At 40.7% G+C, this 20,896-nt stretch overlaps 2 protein-coding genes and 1 long non-coding RNA gene across 5 annotated transcripts; all 3 read right to left on the bottom strand.

Annotated features, from left to right (window-relative positions):
- Positions 1-370: 370 nt before the first annotated feature.
- On the bottom strand, positions 371-2,661 carry LOC139198330 (uncharacterized). Of its 2 annotated transcripts, none has more exons than XR_011583711.1 (2): positions 2,456-2,661; positions 371-2,342 (listed from the first exon to the last, which is right to left on the bottom strand). It is a non-coding gene; the product is annotated as an uncharacterized lncRNA (long non-coding RNA). The 2 variants fall into 2 exon arrangements; XR_011583710.1 differs by having other exon boundaries at positions 371-1,621.
- A 471-nt stretch (positions 2,662-3,132) lies between these two features.
- On the bottom strand, positions 3,133-6,912 carry LOC103440173 (protein root UVB sensitive 1, chloroplastic). Of its 2 annotated transcripts, none has more exons than XM_008378836.4 (7): positions 6,126-6,912; positions 5,753-6,028; positions 5,610-5,666; positions 5,283-5,481; positions 4,474-4,589; positions 4,192-4,368; positions 3,133-3,961 (listed from the first exon to the last, which is right to left on the bottom strand). In XM_008378836.4, exons 1-7 carry the CDS (start codon positions 6,786-6,788, stop codon positions 3,692-3,694), a joined length of 1,758 nt encoding a protein of 585 aa, XP_008377058.1. In that variant the 5' UTR covers positions 6,789-6,912; the 3' UTR covers positions 3,133-3,691. The 2 variants fall into 2 exon arrangements, with proteins under 2 accessions (XP_008377058.1, XP_070682749.1); XM_070826648.1 differs by having other exon boundaries at positions 3,133-3,957; positions 6,126-6,878.
- A 1,561-nt stretch (positions 6,913-8,473) lies between these two features.
- On the bottom strand, positions 8,474-13,295 carry LOC103440171 (probable apyrase 7). The gene is made up of 3 exons (XM_008378834.4): positions 10,726-13,295; positions 9,577-9,910; positions 8,474-8,891 (listed from the first exon to the last, which is right to left on the bottom strand). Exons 1-2 carry the CDS (start codon positions 12,692-12,694, stop codon positions 9,600-9,602), a joined length of 2,280 nt encoding a protein of 759 aa, XP_008377056.1. The 5' UTR covers positions 12,695-13,295; the 3' UTR covers positions 8,474-8,891; positions 9,577-9,599.
- Positions 13,296-20,896: the final 7,601 nt, after the last annotated feature.

The following is a 20,896-nucleotide window of genomic DNA, read 5'->3' as shown; positions in this document are numbered from 1 at the left end:
GACATTAAATGTTTATTTTCAAACTTAGTGGCGAAAAAAGTAGTTCGTTCTATTCAATGTCTCTATAGGGTAAAGATAAAGAATGGACCCGAAATTATTAAAACAAATTTGCATTTATTATATTTATTAAAGATAAACTATAATGACAAAACTTAATTTTTTAAACACATCAAATTAACACGAATTAATAGTAATGAAAATGTGAGAAGCACAGTGCTGTCTTTGCTAATTTCGTATTTTATGTTCCTTGTCTGACATGCCCTAACCTAGATATCCTAATGATACCTGGATGGCACGTGCTGATCGATATTTGAGAGTGACGAAAGCCATAAATATATAAATACGCAAGAATATAAGAGAACCTGTAATTCAAAAGTCATATGACAAAAACGATGATTCTAAAAATATACAAATGCTAGAAGACAATAATAAAATCCCGAATTAAACATGAGTGCAACGGAAGAACCAACGATCACAAATCCGAAAACAAAAGATGTGCAAATATGTCCATAGCACACTACTACATGGAAGTACGAGTGAAGATAAGAAATTAAATTACAATTATCATTAGGAAATCATACACAAATGGAAGGTCGCAAAGTCACTGATAGGGAAATGCCTCGATGCTCGGGTCGTACTCCTCGTCACTATGTCGTTAGGGGGTGCTAAAACAAAAGGGGGAGTGGTCCATAATTTATACTAATACTAATATTAATAAAACTGATTTCCTTCTGAACATGTTAGCCCCTTGTTTTGAAAACTCGTATATAATACTACATATAGGCTTTTCTAAAACTTTAGCATGCAAAAAATGTTCATAACCGTAAAATCATCTCTAAAAATGATATCGAAACGCCCGAAGGCAAATCCATAAATCCCATCAAAACTATCATCTCTAGGGGTATCGTAGTCGGCCAAAGGTAGTACCTGTCCATCGCCTGAAGGCGAAGCCATACGACATTGGGTTACGCCAGTGAAGAAACATGATAGGCCCTATCACCCAAAAGTGAAGTTGTACGACTCTAGGTTACACTAGAGAAGGAATATATCTATATATAGCATAACACACACTAACACTAGTCGTGGCTAGTGAAGCTGTCCGACACTGGTTTCGCTAATGAAGCTGGGGGTATAACATAAGTATCATCAACTGTGTCTTATGGCCATAGACTAATACCCGTGTTGTGTGTATGTGCCGTATAATAACCCACTAGATAGTCAATGAAAACATATCTCAAAACTTGTATCAAACTTCGAAGCTCAAATGCTCAAAGCATCAACTCATAAATTCATAGAAACTTTCTAGCTCAAATCATCATCAACCATATTCGTAAATCCATAAGATCTCATAAAGCATAAAAGCAATAGTTGTAAACCTTTCATAACGTGCGAATTCAACAATTCATTACATTTCATAAAACGTAAACTCGATAAATTATAAATATAGAAATCCATAAAGCCAAAAGCATAATATAAGACATATTCAAAACATGAAATATGAAATGCATGCTAGACTGATAGTTATAAAACATTTGATTTGAGAAGGGGTCCACTCACAAATACTTCGCTCTTGGGGAGCTGCTCGAACTAAAGAGGACTGGATCACTTTCAACTTATGCATCTATAAACAAATAGAGACTATTTAATAACATGCAATTAAAACGATTGAATTTGGGAAAACAGAGTGTGGATTTGGAATCAAGATGTCAAAATTAGTCTAGGAGGGGTTCGGCCAAAACCCGAAAAAGTCAACCCAAAAGTCAACGTTGACAAAAAAGTCAACGGGTCGAGTTAACCGTCAACAGGTCGGATCTGGGCTTGGGTTGTCAAGTTGGACCGAGATGCTGGGTTGGGTCGAGTTGGATCCAATTTGGATCTCGGTTTTGGGCTTGAAGGGGTAAACCAGGTTAGAGTTATTGGGCCAAGGTGTTGGGCCGGGTTATAGGATTTGGCTTGGGCTAAGGTTTAACAGATTTGGGCCAGGGTTAGAATTGGGCTCGGGTTAGTGGGTCGTACGGCCCAACGGTTTCAGATTGGATTTTGGGTCGGTACAAGTTGCTGGTCGGGTTAGTGGATTCTAGCCGGATTTCAAATCGATTTTGGGTCTGGTTTTGGATTGCGGGTTGGGTCGACCCGATTGGGCTCGTGGGTCATTGGATTCTGGAAAAAGATGGCTGGGAAACTCTCGAGCTCTGATTTGTGTCAAAACTCGACCAAAATTCATTATTTAAACATCAAAACGAAGCTAAACGAATGAGGAACAAGATTATGCCAAAGATATAACAAGGCGAAGTCGATTAGTGGCCAGAAATGGTTTGCAACTAGCCAACGACGCTGGAAATCTGGAAATGGAAAACAAAGTGCATGCATGAACAAATAGTCCAAAAATTCGACCTCAAATCAACACCAGACATGATTTAACCCATGAATATAAAGGTTAAACGAGAAATCTCACCTGGGTTTTGAGTTTCGAAGCTTGAAGCTCTAGGCTCCAATGGTGGATCATTGAATGGTGCTCCGATGATGCATGCAAGGATATATTCAAGTTTCTTGAGTCTCAGGGATTCCAAATATATGATTTTGGGGCTGGGTTTGTGAGAGAATCAGAGTGAGAGCAAGAGTGAAGCTCTCAGAACTTAGAGAGAGAATTTGAGAGTTAGAGGGAAGTTCGCAGAAATGAGGAAGGAGAGAGTTGTCACGTGTAGGGAAAAACAAAAGAAAACTGTGGGCCGGGTCATAGTTTGGTGAGTCCCAAAGCCCAAAGATTTGGGCCGGATTGACAAAGCCCAACACAAGGGCATAATCGTAATTTGCACTTATTTTTAGAACGGGTTGTTACATGTCACTTAATGATGTACAACTTTTTTGTTTTCTATTTACATTAATTTCTTGTTTTCCTTTCGTTGGAAGATGAATTTCCGAAATATCAAATTTTCAATGTTTCTTTTTTATTTTTGGTAAAAAAATTGAAATTCAATGTTTCTTGATTGTTTCCACACCAATTTTGGGGAAAAGGATCAAGCAGGTATTCGACCTGTTTCAGCTTGTCTGGTGAGCCAGTAAGAATTTGCCGCATAAACATTAAATAAAAACAGAAAAAGAAAATCAGAAAAGAAAAAAGAACAAGAAAAATTATAGAGAAAAATCCGAATTAAAGGTGATTCACCAAAAAGGCCATCCATTTGCTTCATGCTTACACAGCTACACGGTGCAATCGAATGTCCAACAGTATTTACTGAATATAATGAAAATCTGCAACTAAGAGTCATCAGTGACCTGAAACCTACAAGAGTCATCAGTGACCTAGGAGAGCAGGTGGAATAAGTTTACCGCCACTGTGATGTCCAGGCCACGCAAATCCTCAAAACGTAGTAGGAAGGAAAGGGCCTCTCTGTACAAATTGCCAAGCCCACCAATTGATTAGTCATTTGCATAGTGCATAATCATCTTTAATCTCACTGTTGAAAGAAGAGGTGTGAATAAAGTGGTGCCTTCACTTGTCAAAGCACGCGTCCTCAAGGATTCTCTTGCCCCATCTTTGAGAAACGGTATTTAAAGCTTTGCATCAAACAATGAATAGACAGTACGAGCATGGAAGGATCACATGACGATCTCAAGAATAGTTTCCTCATGTGCCTACTACAAAACATCATCTAACAACATCCATAGGTCATATCATAAAAGCAACGGATTAGGCCACATAAACCGGACGAATTCTATTAGGCAAAGGTCTCGCAATAAGCCCATCTGTTACCCAACCAGCTGATTCCGCATCATTTTTGACATGGTTGAATTCCCTTCGCACATACTCTAGAGAAAGGTGCAGCCATCCCCCTGGTTTGCAGTCAACAGAAGTGCCTCTTGCTTCATATCCTGCATTTTTCTCCAGCCAATATAGATAATTGACTTGAAACAATGCTCTCAACATGTCTTGTAGAGAGGACGTTTCTTTAAGCACTACCTGATTCATGCCATTATAATTACAACTCAAATGTCAAATGCGTGTATATTTGTAACTAATCATGTTGATAGTAGATGATAAAACAATCTCACAACTGGAAATCTAAGAGAGGTAAATCCCCAATCAGGTAATTAACTTGACTTAAAGATTCTTATAGGAAGGATTCAGATCAAGAAAACTGACATTATGGGATGACACAGAGATTGTTACCAAAGTGATAAATTACTCACACAGTATCTTCCCTTGTGCTCCGACAAAATATAGCCTTCTTTGTTATATAGACTGAGCAGTGCAAGCACATCGTCCTTGTTGTTGACTAGATCACTGAGCTTGGATCCCAATTGCAGCCTACGCTCAATTTCAGCAGCAGCTTCCTTTGCATTTGAAGATAATCCTACTGAATGCGCCTAAGGTTGAATGTTCAAAAACAAAGAGGAAAGGAAATATTAAGGCTGTCCACATCACTGAGGTAAATGAATAATAAGCCAAATGAAGAAGGAGAAATGACTCACTTTGTTTGCAGACTTTGAGTTAAGAAATGGTACAGCTGGAAAAAGCGGTTCCTCCTCATTGACGTCTTTTACAGGAGATGCTTGACCACTAAGAAGATATTCGCTAAAAACCAAGCCTGTTGAAGTAACAAGAACCAAGTTTGGACTTATTATAAAATGGATTTCCAAGAAGTAGTTATTACTTAATTTTCTCATGACTTATGATGTTAATGCTGGAGATAAAGATCTGTATGGTAATTAAAGCCAAAATATTACCAGTTTAACTACCACCTGCTACTCAGTCACATCGTCAATTTTTTCTAAACGACTTTAAAGAATCTTTCGAGTGATAACATATTAATGTTGATCATAGATTGTCAAACATAAGCTAGCAAGCATCTGCGAGATTGCCATGTTCAGTGGGAAGAACACATAGAGCAAAGGCCTAAAAGATTGAGGGAGTTGGGAGACAATATTTTTAGAATTTTGATTTTCTTATGTTTAGATTTGAACAATACTCCCATATTTGTGCTGCTTCATGCTCTGTAGCTCCAATGCACAACATAATGATTACCTCTTCATCAAATTAGTTAAGATGGTAAAAAGGGGGGCTAAGTTAACTAACTTAACTTCCTTTTATAATATCCAAAAGAAAACTTTCTGCAGTCTGATGAATCATTGTGAATCCTTCTTTTTTCTCTTTGGAAGGTCAATGATGAAAAAAAACCTTTCTTATTACATGCAGATAAAACTTAATTTAAATAAGAAGCAATAAGGATATCACACCAACATCATTCCAACTAAGAAAAGTTTCAAGAGAGAGGATTTACTTGCACGATAAGGATTTAAAGTCCTTATTTGAATGGATTGATAGGATTTCAGGTTGCAGAACATGTGGATCCAAGTAACCATGCTAAAAGAAGCAAGGCCAAGAGCCATAGAAGAGCCGATATGGTTAGCCAATGCTATGCCAAGCATGATACCGAAAGACTTGCTCACCATTCCCTGAGCTTCCCCCTTAGCAATCACCTGCATTGAAGTGTTCCTTTTAGTGATGAACAGTAGTACGCAAAGGTTGAAGCACACTGTACCCAAATGCACGGAAGTAAAAGGCTTTCATGCTTGCTAAAGTGGATCCACATTTCAAAATGCAATACCTCAGCAAAGTTCCTTTGAGCAGCAAAACCAGCGTAGAAACAGCTCCTGGTAGCAGCCTGTGAAATGATGGGTTTCAACTTTCACATTTTCAATAAGGCTGGGTTCATTCATCGCAAAAAAGCAAGTTGTCACATTCTATAACCTGAATGAGTGCAGCAGCTGAGCGCCCTGCACCGGCAGCAGCACCAATTAAAAGAAATAGATGAGGAAATGCAGGGGTGAGCATTTCCATTCCAAAGGCGGCATTTTCGAGAAGATCAGCAAACAACCTCCACCCTTTTGGATTGACATCAAAATGCCTTCCATATTTAGAGAGCATGATTTTGCTGAGGTATCCAATTCCATCCTTGAGGACCCAATTGACAGCGGCGGCAGTAGGAATAGCTCCTTTTCCCAATCCAACAGCGTAGAGCAAGGCCTACAAATGCAAAGGTTAGAGAGCATAATCTGTGAAAATATAATGGTTGCTGGTCAGGAGGACTTAGGTAGGTAGGAGGTGAGAGGCAAGCAAGTACCTGAGTGGCAAGGACACCGCTAATTTGGCTGGCGACGCCCTGAACTCCTCTCCAAAGAGAGTACTCCAAATAATCGCTGGTAACGGAGTCGGGATAGCCTTCTGGGAGCATCAATCGCATACAGACATGTTTCGATTGCAACCACAGATTCCCCACGCTCAGTGAACCAGAACCAACTTGATGAGCGATAACAAAGGCATCCTGGACAAAATCAGGAACAAGCTTGGTCCACTTGCCTCCCCTCACTTCCCACACAGCCTCGCAGTCCTCCGATGATGATGCCAGCGCACAGGCCAGTCGGAGGTGGCAGAAACAACACGCCGCCGAGCACAAGAACAAGGAGGAGAAAAACAAGGGACCTGACAAGGAACTATCACCATCCTCATGCCACCACCATGAGGATGACTCAAATGGGCCGCCACCGCCGCCGCCGTTTTTGTTTCCCGAGTCCCAGCCGCCATTGTCCGGCAGGAGACTATGCGCATTGAATCGTTTCCAAGGCAGCCCATGAGCGTGAAATTGTGATGCCTTGAGACCAAGTGAAGTAAAATTTAGAGCAGACGACGGCGGCGCGCCAGAATTGCTATGACGGAAGTAAATAGGCGGTAGAGGTGGGGTACTGCTACCTTGGATGAGAAAGGACTTGCAAACGCAACCCGTCATCTCCTCTCTTGCCTTCCCTTCCCCACTTGACCCGCCTCCCTTTTTCTCTTTATTTCTTTTCTCCCTTTTTCATTTTCTAGCAATTTTTCTTCTCTTTTTTTTTTTTGGTTAGAAATTTGGCTGAAATGGCCAATTTTGATAAACCATTGCTACTTAAGTTACGGGGTGTAGTTCATGAGCAATTATCAAATATAGCCAAAAATTAACCCCTAATTTTAAAAAGGGTAAATCGCCAAAATGGTTTCTGAGATTTGCATAACTCATCACTTTGGTATTTGAGATTCCAAATCGATAAAAGTGGTCCCTGAGATTGTCCACCATCAATCATTTTGGTCATTCCGTTAAGTGTTCCAGAGCTCTTGCCCCGAAAGTTTAGGCAATTTTCAAAGCTTCATAACTCAATCGTTTCTTAACCAAATTCGACCCATAATATATCAAAATGAAGATAGAAAAGTGTAGAATAAGATTATACCTATTTCAAAGCCTAATGGTTGCCGAAAATGGTCGGAAAATAACCTCAAAGTTGACTGGTCCGAGTGAAAACTTGAAAACTCGTCGGAAACTGGGTAAACTTTAAACGTTCATAACTTCTTTAATACTCAACGAAATCAAGTGATTCAAAAATGAAAATCATACTTCTCAACGTGACGAAGAGAATGATACCTTTTTTACTACTAAATCGCCATGTTTTGGCCGGAAAACTGCTTGAAAGTGGCTGTCTTGGTCTCGAGTTAGCCACTTTCGAGCCTTTTTCCGGCCAAACCATGGCGAGTTAGCTGTAGAAAAAGGTAACATTCTCTTCGTCTCGTCGAGAAGTATGATTTTCGTTTTTGAATCACCTGATTTCGTTGAGTATTGAAGAAGTTATGAACGTTTAAAATTTATCCAGTTTCCGAAGAGTTTTCAAATTTTCACTCGGACCAATCAACTTTGAGGCTATTTCCCGGCAATCTCCGGCAACCATTGGGCTTCGAAATAGGTATAATCTTATTCTAAACTTTCTTATCTTCATTTTGACATATTATGGATCGAATTTGGTTAAGAAACGATTGAGTTACGAAACTTTAAAAATTGCCCAAACTTCCGGCCAAGAGTTCTGGAACATTTAACGGAATGATCAAAATGATAGATGGTGGACAATCTCGGGGACCACTTTTATCAATTTGGAATCTCAGGGAACAAAGTGATGAGCTATGCAAATCTCAGGAACCTTTCAAAAATGTCAATTTTTGTAAAATCTTTCAAATATATCCAAAATTCCATCTAAATAGACACAAATACCCTAAAATTTAACAATCCCTAAACCCTAAACCCTTAATGATTAACTATGTCTACAAAGATCTAAAAGTTACAAAGAAGCGTAAAAACATTTGTCAAAATCTTTATTTCTTGATCCTATCTCTTCCAAAAACACCTATATACATGAATTTAGTGACAAGATCATTTTAACTCTTCAAAATATTGAAAGAAAAACGTGTAGGGGTACGAGACACCTTACCGTGGCGGAAATGTTCATCTCTTTCATTTCAATGTGAAATTTGGTCTAACAAAAATTAGGTTTGAAAATATTTAAACAGTAAATGGATGTAACTAACTGGCTATTGGTGCGGTTGCACTGTAACTCCATTCCCCATTTCTACAGTCCATAAGGCAAAAGAGAATAAAAAAAAAAAAAAAGCAGCAAGTGCATGTATAAGAGACGGCTGTATATGTTACTATAATTGCTGCCTGTAAATTGTAAATCATCTTTCATCAATTTGATGTCAACATTTGCTAACCCATGAAGGAGGAAAATTCTGTGTTAATTTGGCCGCAAAATTCAACAAGAGACTCCGATACCTTATATGTGTGGTGTTGAAAACTTATGATTGTTGGATGTCTGATCATATCAGGCAGACGCCTCGTGTGATAATGCTCAGCGGATCTCACCAACCCAACCACCCCCCCACCCCCAAACAAAAAAAAAAAAAACAAAAGATTGAATGTAATTCAAATATGTATGGGAGTGGAAAGACAAGTCCAATGCGACTGATGCCAGGCACAAGGAGTAATTTCACAATCACAGGAGAGACCACACAGAAATGCAACATCGTTACGTGGTGCCTGCAAAACCATTTGTTGAAATGAAATTATCACGCCAAAGAGCTTTAAGATTTATGAACGAAGAGGTGAATTCAACAGAACACAATTTAAGGATCATGTAACATGTGAAAGAAAATACAGTTTCAACTGACTAAAACTGATCGCTCTGGCACCTGGGATTATAAACAAACAAATATACAAAGGTAGCAATAGGTTTTTGATTCAAACAAAAAATTGGACAAGGCACAACCCCTGACAAGAGTTGAAATAGGAATCTTGTTCTCACTGGAAAGTGTGATTTCATTTGGAATTCGAATATCACTTTTACAGGCAATACCCAAGCAAAGAGATGTCTTCGCACTTAAGCTTTACATTCAAGAGAGAAATAGGTGCAGAGTCATTCCTTTACTTTAGCAACTCAATGATTTTCTATTTTATTCTATTTTATTTTGGGAATGCATCACTCAATTCCTTAGTTTTACTGGGCTACATAAAGGTCGTACCCAGTGCACAAGGCTCCCGCTTTACGTAGGGTCTGGGAGAGGTGAATGTCGGCTAGCCTTACCCCCATTTATGGAGAGGCTGCTCCCAAGTCTCGAACCCGAGACCTACCGCTCATGGACGAAGGCACTTGCCATCGCAATTTTTATATCTTCTTTTTTTATAATAAGAAAATGTAATTTGAACAAGAAACAAATGAGCATACCGAAATATGTAGACGAACATCCCTTAAATTTTCACCATGTGTGCCTCAGCCAGCGAAGAATTCAGGTCTTCCCGAGATTGTGATCGCCTGCTTTGAAGACGCATCTGAGATCTGTGAGGAGACCAGAAGGAACCCATGCTAATGCTGTCCAGTTGCATCTGGCCCAGATTATTAGAGGAATAACTATGGGACATACTGCTAGTTGATGGGTATAAGGAAGACTCCATTAACTGGATGTCACTGCTGCTGTTGAGACTATGCCTTAAGCCAAATGGTCTCCTTTGGGCATCACCAGCAATTGTTGGACTCAGAGGCATCTTTGCTCTTCCATCCCCTGAAAACCCATAATCGATATACACTTCAATCAATCAATAGTACAATACTGTAAAGGCTCTAAACTTTTGTCCCCTCTTGTTGGAGTCAAATATCTCAACTTCTTCAAAATTTTCCTTTCTTTTTCAATTAAGTACCCCCACATGTTGTAAACATATCCTAACTACCCTTTTTAGAAACTGACAGTGTGAGTCATAGCCTAATATCACCATTTTCTCTTGAAGTTTTACTAGCCCGTATCATTTTGATGAATAACTTGGAACTGGACGTTGACTATTATTGTGGAACTGCTTGTACATATCATTAACACTAATATATGGAATCATATCAACTCAACAGGAAAACAGTTGAGGTCTTAAACCCCATTTGATTCCCTCTTCTACATTCAGAAGATCAACTTATCCATAGTATACTTTTACACAAGATAAGTTGCTCCTAATTTTCCATGACATAATGACTGTACACAAAGAAGAAAATATGAACTGATGAAGGATAAGTTGGTCCTAATTGTTTGTATAACCATGTGCTGCATTCAATCTACAGATACGGACAAGGATTATTAAGACTTGATCAATCTGTACTCTCTTTTATCTAGATGTTAGGCTTAACCTAACAATCACATTCTCAGGGATTGACTTCACAATCCATGGACACCGGCAATGGATATGATGAGTTAAGTCTTGTACAAGAAAATCCCTCAATAGGAATAATCATAGACAGATAGTTTGTACAAATAAAGTTAAAATTATAATAACTACAACTCTGAGGACCATTTCAGAACTACACATGTTTTAGAAGTTTTGTGGACGAGCTTACCAGAGCTAATAGGACTCCAGCGCTGGAACCGAAAAGGAGACGGAATACTCAGAACAGATCCAGAAGATGCACCATTAGTCCTAAACAGTGGGAGACATGGCCTCCAGAAAAATTTTGGCATCCAATTGCCAACACATGATAATGCACAAAGGAGGAAAATTAAAGAGATAAACAAAACTGCAGTAAGAAATATTGGGTTAATCTTGAACTGGAGTATTTCGTAACTGTGAAGCCCCATTCTGGTTGGAAGTGCCTTCCCAGCTTCCAACAAAGCAACCCCAAGTGTCCATGTAATACTTCCAGACCCAATTATAACTTGATTATCTATGATGTGCAATCCCTCTCTCAACAAGAATACAATATATGGTGCCCTAAAGCAGTACTGTTCAATGAAGGGCTGAGGAGCAACACTGTTCTTTGCAACTTCCCAAGTTCTTTCACAAAACTCCCGACCCTTTTCCAACACATCATCAAGTGATGCCTCTGACGTCAAATTGAAAAACCGATAAACCACAAAAAATCCGGAAATCACAAAGAATCTTCCATAAGGACGGGGTACACCATTGGGAAGAGAACAAGGTTGCAAGTCACAGTCAATTCCTGGATTTATATTGGACCATTCCGACAAATTGACGGCAACTCTGGCAAGTTTACTGCACTCATCCCAATTTGGAGCACCAATAAGCCGCAACAAAATCCCTGATCTGCCTCCTTTATCCAACCACTTTTTAGCAATCACAGGGCTTCCACCTTCTTGGAATTTAGAAACGCATTGAGAGCAAACGTATTGCTCCTTGTAACCGGACTGCAAGCATGGATGCTGAAGTTCTCCCTTCCCATTTACTAGTTCTGCCTTACTGGTTTCTGGAAGCCTCTCAAAAAGATGTACTACAGACTTATCGAATGCGTCATTTAAACCATAGCTTGGGAGAGAATATGCAGTGAGATGATGGTTCATGGCCCCAATTCTAAGGTTTAAACTGGTCTCTTTATGCACTTGTTCATTACTCTCAAATGTAACCTGCAGTGATGAACCACCCAAGTCAAGTGCACCAAATGTTGGCTTTCTTGGTTTGGCCCCCAGAATACCCGTGTGATGGTTAAGGGCTATCCAGCCGAAATAAGCTTCTTCCAAGCCACTGATAATCTTAACCCAGTCTCTTTGGCACAAAAAAGGTGAATTCTTGAGTATAGACCATGCATTGTCCAGAAGCCACTGTGAATCGACAGTAGGAAGTCTGCGAACCCCGGCAGTAGCATAAAGGAAAACCGAGGTTGTCTTATGTGCCCTTTGTGGGATTTGCTTCTCTGCCCATCGAATAAGTGGTTTTATTGCAGCCTTCAAGCCGGAAACATTGTGCACCAACTTGTCAAGCCCGGGCTCAGTTTCCATTCGATCATAAGCACGGCCTCTGTGTGAATTAGATGTTCTTCGAAGACCTTGTGTTAACGGCTTCATGACAATAGGAAAAGTGCCATCTTTCTCAGTATCATAGGATGCTTGATATACATAAACACGAGTTCCAGTACTTCCACAATCAAGTACAATATAGAACTTGGGCTCTCCTCTAGACCAATAAGAATAAGTGAACATGGAAACCAAATAAATTAGAAAACCCAACAACAAGATACAACACAGAAGCATGAGGGCTCGAACCCACTTGTTGCAGGCAGATGGGGTTCCTCCTCCTGGCAGTGCTTTCTCTTTTGAGAAGCTGGAGTTGGCAGTTTCTCTCTGTAAGGAATCAGGGGGTTTGGAATGAGTGACAACGCTGGGATGGGGATCTTCAGGGTCAATCTGGCGATAGGCCGAGAAATCCTGGAGAGATGATGAGAGACGCAGATAGTTCTTGCTCCGTGCAGGGTTGGCAAAGGCAATTTTGGGGGGAGATAGATTGGAACCCCCCTGAGGGCTAGACCAACGACTTGATGCAGAAGAAATGATGTTGGCAATTCGACTAAACACCATTTTCTGATGCGTATTGGGCTAATTCGAACAGTTGCAGAGAAATTTCAACATAACATACCCAGCAATATCAATCAATCAACTTAACATACCCAGCAACATCAATCAACCAAATACGACATAACAAATAACAAATGCAAAATGTAAGAACAAGTTGGAATTGGAGTTAAAGTTGACATCCAAGTCTAGATCGGGAGTGACACTACTATACTATAGTTGGGTACTAACCCTAAGAGCACATAATCCACAATACGCTGAAGAAATACAACACCATCCAAATGCCCATATCATACGAAGAAAACGAGCAAGGAGCAGGGCGCGGTTAATTACCATAATTGGGTTCGGAGTCGGGACGGACAACTTAATGTAATCAAATCAGGAAGAGGAAGAGGAGGACGACCGCCAGGACAACGAAAACGCGTCATTTTTCTAATAAAACGCTTGAATTTTTTGGTTAACACGCCACTCAGAAAAAGGAGACCTTCATCTTCTCCTTCTCCTCTCTATTTTCGCTATTCTCTGTGGAGCGGTCTCCCGGTTGTTCAGATCCAAACACAAACCAGAAACCAATTCTTCTTTCTCCCTAATTGTTGTTATTTACATAGAGGTCTTACTTTTGTCCTCAATAGTCTATTTTTTTGCATTTTCATCCTTATAATTTCATTGTGTCTCCAAATTCAATTTGTTTTATTTAATACAACGATATATTAACATTAAATGATGAGAAAATAAATTGATACCAAACTTTAACATTTACAAAATTTGAACTTAAAACCTTTAACTTCACAATGTTTAGAACGTTTACAAGTGAGCAAAATACAACTAGACCAGTCATCATTTAAGTTATGAGATGTTTGATAAACAATTTTGTTTTAAATTTTCAGTCTTGTTGAAAACTAAAAACTTGTTTGGTAATTACTTCTTGTTTTTAGTTTTTAGAAATTGAAGGTTGAAAACCAAAAGCTGAAAGCTACTATAGTAAATAATATTTAAGAGAGAGAAAGGAAATGGATGACAAAGAGATGGAGAAAATGGGCTCAGCTATCTAGCTTGATTAATTTCTCTTTGTTGTGGTCTATTTTTATCTGACAAAATAGAGAGGGCCGACGGCAGTGGGAGAGAGAAGAGAGATGTGTGTTTGTAGAATTGTAGGGGAATGTGTGTGTTGTTATCCCTCCTACATTGTGCCTTTATTTATAGTAGTAAAGGGAGAGAAGATATTCCTTCTCCTCCAAGTAATACAAGTTGTAATAAGAAAGGATAACTAGAATCAAATCTAATCTAGGATTTACACAATCATACTTATTCTAGGAATGTTTACAACACTCCCCCTTGAGTGTGCAAATACTTAAGGTAGATTTAACATCATGCAGAAGTTGAGGAAGTCGACTTGTCGGCACTGATTCCAAGGAACAACGCTTATTCTCAATAAGGTAGGAACTTGCATAAGTAGTAAGTCTCACTAAAGAAAAACCCTAAGGCTATGGCAAAAACCCAAGTAGGGACAAAATCCATAGTCTAAGGAAAAATGCGTGAGAAATGCAAAGTCAAAAGAAACGTCTACATGACGTCATCAGGGATATGACCAGCCCAAGGTGGGTGCCTCGTTAAAACCTAGTTAGGTAGCAAAAACCCAGTGGGAAAAATGCTCCTAATCATAGGGAAAAAGAGTACATTAAGATCAAGCAAGTATCCAGAAGATGCTCCCCCTGAGTTTGACATAATTCCAAAGAGAAATAGCAAAGTTACAACTCAGAAAGTTTACGCATACCAATTCCATGAACAAGCTTCTGAAACGTCGCATTCGGTAGTGATTTGGTGAAGAGGTCGGCCAGATTGTCTTGTGATCGGATTTGCGTGACTTCAATCTTCTGATGCTCTTGTTGTTGATGTGTAAAGAAGAACTTCGGCGCAATATGCTTGGTGTTGTCTCATTTGATGTAACCCTTCTTAAGCTGTTCGATGCAAGCTGCGTTGTCTTCAAAAATCGTCGTCGGGGCATTAACGGCAGGATGAAGATCACAAGAGCTTCGAATATGGCCCATTACTGCTCTCAACCAAAAACATTCCCGAGTTGCTTCATGTAAGGCGAGAATTTCAGCATGGTTAGACGAAGTGGCAACTAAGGTCTGTTTAGTTGACCTCCAAGATATTGCAGTGCCTCCAACGGTAAAGACATAACCCGTTTAACAACGCGCCTTGTGCGGATCAGATAAGTATCCAGCGTCGGCATAACCAACAAGGCAAGAATTAACCCGATGAGCATAGGGTGCGGCATCACTCGAGGATTCGTAGGGATAAAATAAGCCCAAATCCGTAGTACCCTTAAGGTAACGGAAGATGTCTTTCACGCCAGTCCAATGTCTGCGTGTTGGTGCATTGCTGTATCTTGCCAAAAGATTAACAGCGAATGAGATGTCGGGTCTAGTGCATTAAGCTAAGTACAATAAAGCGCCTATCGCACTTAGATAAGGAACTTCAGGCTCCAAAATCTCTTCATTATCCTCATTTGGACGGAAGGGATCTCGCTTTGCATCTAGCGTACGAACGACCATAGGAGTACTCGAAGACTTCGCTTTATCCTCATTAAAACGGCGCAACACCTTCTGGGTGTAGTTCGATTGATGTACTAAGATTCCATCCGAACAATGCTCTATCTCGAGACCGAGACAGTATCGAGTCTTTCCTAGATCTTTCATCTCAAATTCTGACTTCAGGTGCGAAGCAGTTCTCGCGAGCTCTTCAGGAGTTCCGATGAGATTCATGTCATTGACATATACTGCAACAATCGCAAATCCGGAATATGACTTCTTAATGAACACACAAGGGCATAGTTCGTTGTTCATATATCCCTGACTAGTCAAATACTCACTCAGACGGTTATACCACATTCTTTTGGATTGTTTCAAACCGTATAGTGAACGCCTCAGCCGAATTGAAAGTGTGTTCCGGGGTTTGGAAATATTTGAACTAGTCAATGTAAGTCTTTTGGGAACTTTCATATAAATTTCTGTATCAAGATCCCCATAGAGATACGCGGTTACTACGTCCATCAGCTGCATATCCAGTTTTTCGGAAACTACCAAACTGATAAGGTATCGAAAAGTAATCACATCCATAACGGGTGAGTAAGTTTCGTCATAGTCAATCCCGGGGCGTTGTGAGAAACCTTGTGCTACAAGACGAGCTTTGTAACGCACAATTTCGTTCTTCTCATTACGTTTCCGAACGAAAACCCACTTGTAGCCAAAGGGCTTCACATGTGGAGGAGTAGGGACTATAGGTCCAAACACCTTACGTTTCGCAAGTGAATCAAGTTCGACTTGGATTGCTTGTTTCCAGTTTGACCAATCAGCTCTACGTCGACATTCATCAACGGAACGCGGTTCATTGTCATCGCTCAACATGATCTCAGTAGCTACTGCAAATGCTAATGCATCGTCGACAATCATCTCATTTCTACGCCACACATCATCTAAGCTAGCATAATAGATCAAAATCTCACGATTCTCGGGAGGAGGATTCGTCTCTTCAAGGACGCTTCCATAATCTAGAATTTCCTCATGCGTTGGGTAAAATGAGTAAGCGATAGTCGGATTCACGGTAGGTTCTTCAGGACCTTGTGCCGTGGTTTTCCTTTTCCGGGGGTGTGAATCCTTTGAACCAAGGGGTCTGCCATGCTTTTGTGTAGGGGCAGATGATTGGCTAGCCGCTAATGTACGTGGATCACCAGAATTGGCGTCCCGGGCTTCCAAGAGGGTAGTCCGTCGTACATTTGGTACATATATCTTTGCAGGCGTATTCGCAGCTGGAATATGTGATCTTGTCACGCGCGCTAGATCGGTGAAAGCATCTGGCATGCTCTGAGCTATGCTCTGGAGATCTAATATGCGCTGCACTTCAACTTCAGACTGAGCGGTGCGGGGATCTAAATGAGACAAAGTGGGAGTCGTCCACGATAATTCGCGTCGTTCATTCAGAACGTTGACGTTCTTATCTCCCCCTAACGGCAGGAAGACTGTCTCATAGAAGTGACAATCCGCGAAACGAGCGGTAAATAGATTACCTGTCAAAGGTTCTAAGTAACGAATAATCGAAGGAGAATCATATCCGACATAGATTTCCATCCTTCGCTGAGGCCCTATTTTTGTACGTAAGGGTAGCGAAATCGGCACATAGACCGCACAACCAAACATGCGCAGCTGCGATATGTCGGGTTCGCATCCGGTGACCAACTGAAGGGCACTAAATGGTTGTGTCGCAACAGGCCTCAGGCGGACCAACTTTGCTGCGTGCAATATTGCATGGCCCCGAGCAGCGATCGGGAGCTTGGTACGTATGACCAATGATCGAGCAATCATTTGTAAACGTTTAATGAAAACCTCTGCCAGGCCGTTCTGGGTGTGAACATGGGGTACATGATGTTCAACTTCAACCCCAACCGACATGCAATAGTCATCAAAAGTTTTAGATGTGAATTTTCCAGCATTATCCAATCGAATAGATTTGATCGGATAATCAGGGTGGTGAGCCATGAGCTTGATAACCTGAGCCAACAGTTTGGAGAATGCAGCGTTCCTTGTGGACAACAAGCACACGTGTGACCAACATGTAGAAGCATCAACCAAAACCATAAAATATCTAAATGGTCCGCAGGGAGGTTGAATCGGTCCACAAATGTCCCCCTGAATCCGTTGTAGAAAAATGGGAGGATTCGAACGAATCTTGTCATAAGAAGGCTAGTAATAAGCTTTCCCATAGAACATGTTTGACATGCGATTTCATGGATCGAACCTAAGCTTCCGGTTAGTGGATGCCCGTGTGAAGTTTTGAGGATACGGCGCATCGCTATTCGTCCAGGATGTCCCAAACGATCATGCCAATGTGTAATTTCGTGCGCGGTCCCTGTGGTAGGGCCGGCCATATAGTGGCATTCGATGTGGCGTATGGTCGTAGTATACAGACCACTCAGGTTACGCTCCATCTTCTCTAGAATACGCTTCTGGCCATATTCGTAGGAAGTTACGCACAGAAATTCAACTCCGTTTTCTACGTGGGTTTCAGCGTGGTAATTGTTATCTCTAATGTCTTTGAAACTTAGTAACGTTCTTCCGGAACGTGGAGAATAGAGTGCCTCAGCAATGGTCAAGATTGTACCATTGGACAACATTATACGTGCCTTACCATATCCTTCTATCAGGTTGGATGGGACTGAGAGGGTTGTCAGAGGTGCATTCTTAGGTACGAAGTTAGTGAAATAGATGCGTTCACGCAAAACAGTATGCGTGGTTGCACTATCTGCCAGACAACTAACCTTCCCACTAGTCATACCTAGAATGAAAAATTAATTTGAATTGGTCACATGCATGAAAGTTTATAAAAACAAGTATCAATTCAAAATAATTGCATTGATTCAAGGATTAAAACTGAATATCCAAAATAAATCGCCAACTAATAATCCAAAACATAAAGGAAAATTGTTCAAAATCAACCAAAAACAAGGTGGGGTGCGGCCACTAGGTGGAATTCGGCCCCAATTGTCTTATTTCAACTAAAAAAGAAGTCTATGTCTAAGATTCTAATCTTCCATAGGAGTGGTATCCTCCTGAAAATCAGAAACCTCCATCTTTGTAGTCTCCGGTTCGTCCACTTGCATGAAGTTTGATTCAAACTTCTTACGACGAGAATGATATTCATCTACAACCTTCTTAGGAGCACGGCAAATACGGGACCAATGGTCCTTTGAACCACAACGATAACACATATCGTCATTCATTGTGGCAAGTGCTTTGCCCTTATTCTTGAAGTTCGGGGCCTTAGGAGCGAGGTTTGGGCGCTTCTGGGCTTTGTTTCCTCCCTTGGATGAGCCTTGACTCTGTTGACCTTGGTGGGATGGCTTCTGGCCGCCCTTACCACGCCTCTTTTGGCGTTTTGGGTGCTGATTAGTGTTATAATGTGCTTCAGGCACAACAGTAGCCTTAGTAGGTTGAGCTTGATGATTCTTCATCAACAACTGGTTCTGCTTTTCAGCAAGAAGTAAAACAGAGATCAAATCCGAGAACTTAATGAACTTCTGAGCTCTATATTGTTGCTGCAGGACAATATTAGAAGCAGAGAAGGTCGAGTAGGTCTTCTCCAGGAGATCCTCTTCAGTCAAAGTTTCATTGCAAAACTTGTGAAGTGATCGGATTCGACAAACTTCAGAATTATATTCATTCACAGACTTAAAGTCTTGGAAGCGCAAGTGCTGGCAGTCGTGTCTTGCTTCAGGCAAGAATATGTCCTTTTGGTGATCGAAACGATCAGCCAAAGCGACCCATAATGCACGTGGATCCTCCTCAGCAAGGTACTTAGTTTGCAGAGCGTCATGAATATGTCTTCGGATGAAGATCATAGCAGTAGCTTTTTCAGCTTCGCCAACAGGTTCAGTTGTTGCTTCTTCAATAGCAGGACGCAAGTTCTTGGCAGTGAGGTGGAGCTTCACATCTTGAACCCACTTGAGGTAGTTCCTTCCAGAGACCTCCAAAGTAGTGAAGTCGAGTTTGTTTAAATTCGACATGTTCCTATCACAAATAGATGGACAAGATGTGGTTAGTGTAATGGAGACAAATCAATCCATTCACATAGGAGTAGAACATACAGGTTCTAATAGACATGTATTGGTTTAATTTTGCATGAAAAACTTCGGGTTTTCATGGGTGATATGTGTAAGAGAAAACTTCAGGTTTTCAAACAAGGCATGTTTATAAGAAACTTCGGGTTTCAAAGTAATTATACACTTCAGGTTCATATATTCCTGCAGGCAAACACAAATATATATGCAACAAATATATGCAAAAATATTGTATAATGATAATTGAATTAATTTATTTGGTCTTCGGGGCCAAATTAAAGTGTGGGTGAAAATATAAAAACCCAAATTATTTAAAACTATTAAATAATAAAATCTCGGGGCCTAAAAGTATGGGCAAAGCCCACAGGTGGCTCATGGAGCCCACGGGGAGACATGGGCAAGGGGAATGGGCTGCTGTGTGCAGCCCCAAAAAAAAATTCTTTTTTTTTTCTCACGGGTCGCTTCAGGCAAGCCAAAAAAAAATTTTGTTTTTTTTTCTTTCTCTTTTCCCGCACGGGTTGGGCCGTGACATCTCATAGCAGCAGCAAGCCCAAAGGGCGCTGATGCAGGCCAAGGGACAGGAGCCCACTAGGGCTCGGGTTTTTGGGATCAAACACCCCAGCGAGTGCTGGGTGTGTGTCGCCGGAGAAGAACACCGGACCTGGTGCTTCTGGCATCGGTCGGGGTTTTGTTTAAGACTCGATTTGAGTCATGGTGACCATAGGGGTGAACGGAGATTTGAAAAAATCTCGATATTCATTGTAAACCTCTAGAAGTTCGATTGTAATTTAAAAAAAAAATCAAATTTTCAGACAAAAATTCGTCGGGGACGACTACAGGTCGCCGGGGGTAACTGGGCATGGCTGCAGGCCATGTTGGTTGACGATTTCATAGGTAGCGACGCCTTCTGGGCGTCATGTCTGGGTGTTGGGCCTAGAGCCGTGGCTCCAGGATTGGTTCTCGGCTTGGGAAAGCATGGGGGATGGGTTGGGCCATCGCAGGCTGCGGGCCTGGTGGCTTGCATGGTGCAAGTGCACGGGTTCGAACAGAACCCTAATTCCCCAATCGCAAATTTATTTTTTATTTTTTATTTTTAATTCAATTATATTATATACATGTATAATTCTAATGAATCACATATTTACGTTGATGCATATGCAAATAATAGTTTCAATGCATGTACATATGTAAGATTCAATTCATGGAAAATATCAAATTCACATAATTGTAGCAATTTTGGTTATGAAGCATACACAATTTATGTAGAATTTAAAATACGTTAAACGTAAAGTTGGGTCATGCATCATGGTGAATGTTCATGCTATCAAGGCTTGCAAAATATCGAGTTAAAAGCCGTTGTTTGGAAAGAACCTGATTGCGTGATGATATGGATGAACTGGTTTGATGCAGAAAAAATCTCCAACGTCAGATTCCTAAGCGCAGCGGTAGAAGCGTGCTGATAACGTGTTGTGGTCTATTTTTATCTGACAAAATAGAGAGGGCCGGCGGCAGTGGGAGAAAGAAGAAAGATGTGTGTTTGTAGAATTGTAGGGGAATGTGTGTGTTGTTATCTCTCCTACATTGTACCTTTA

This window comes from Malus domestica, chromosome 08, assembly GCF_042453785.1.
Source record: "Malus domestica chromosome 08, GDT2T_hap1".
NCBI classification, from domain to species: domain Eukaryota; kingdom Viridiplantae; phylum Streptophyta; class Magnoliopsida; order Rosales; family Rosaceae; genus Malus; species Malus domestica.
Note: the sequence above shows the minus strand (reverse complement) of the source record. Positions and strands in the feature narration are given on the sequence as shown.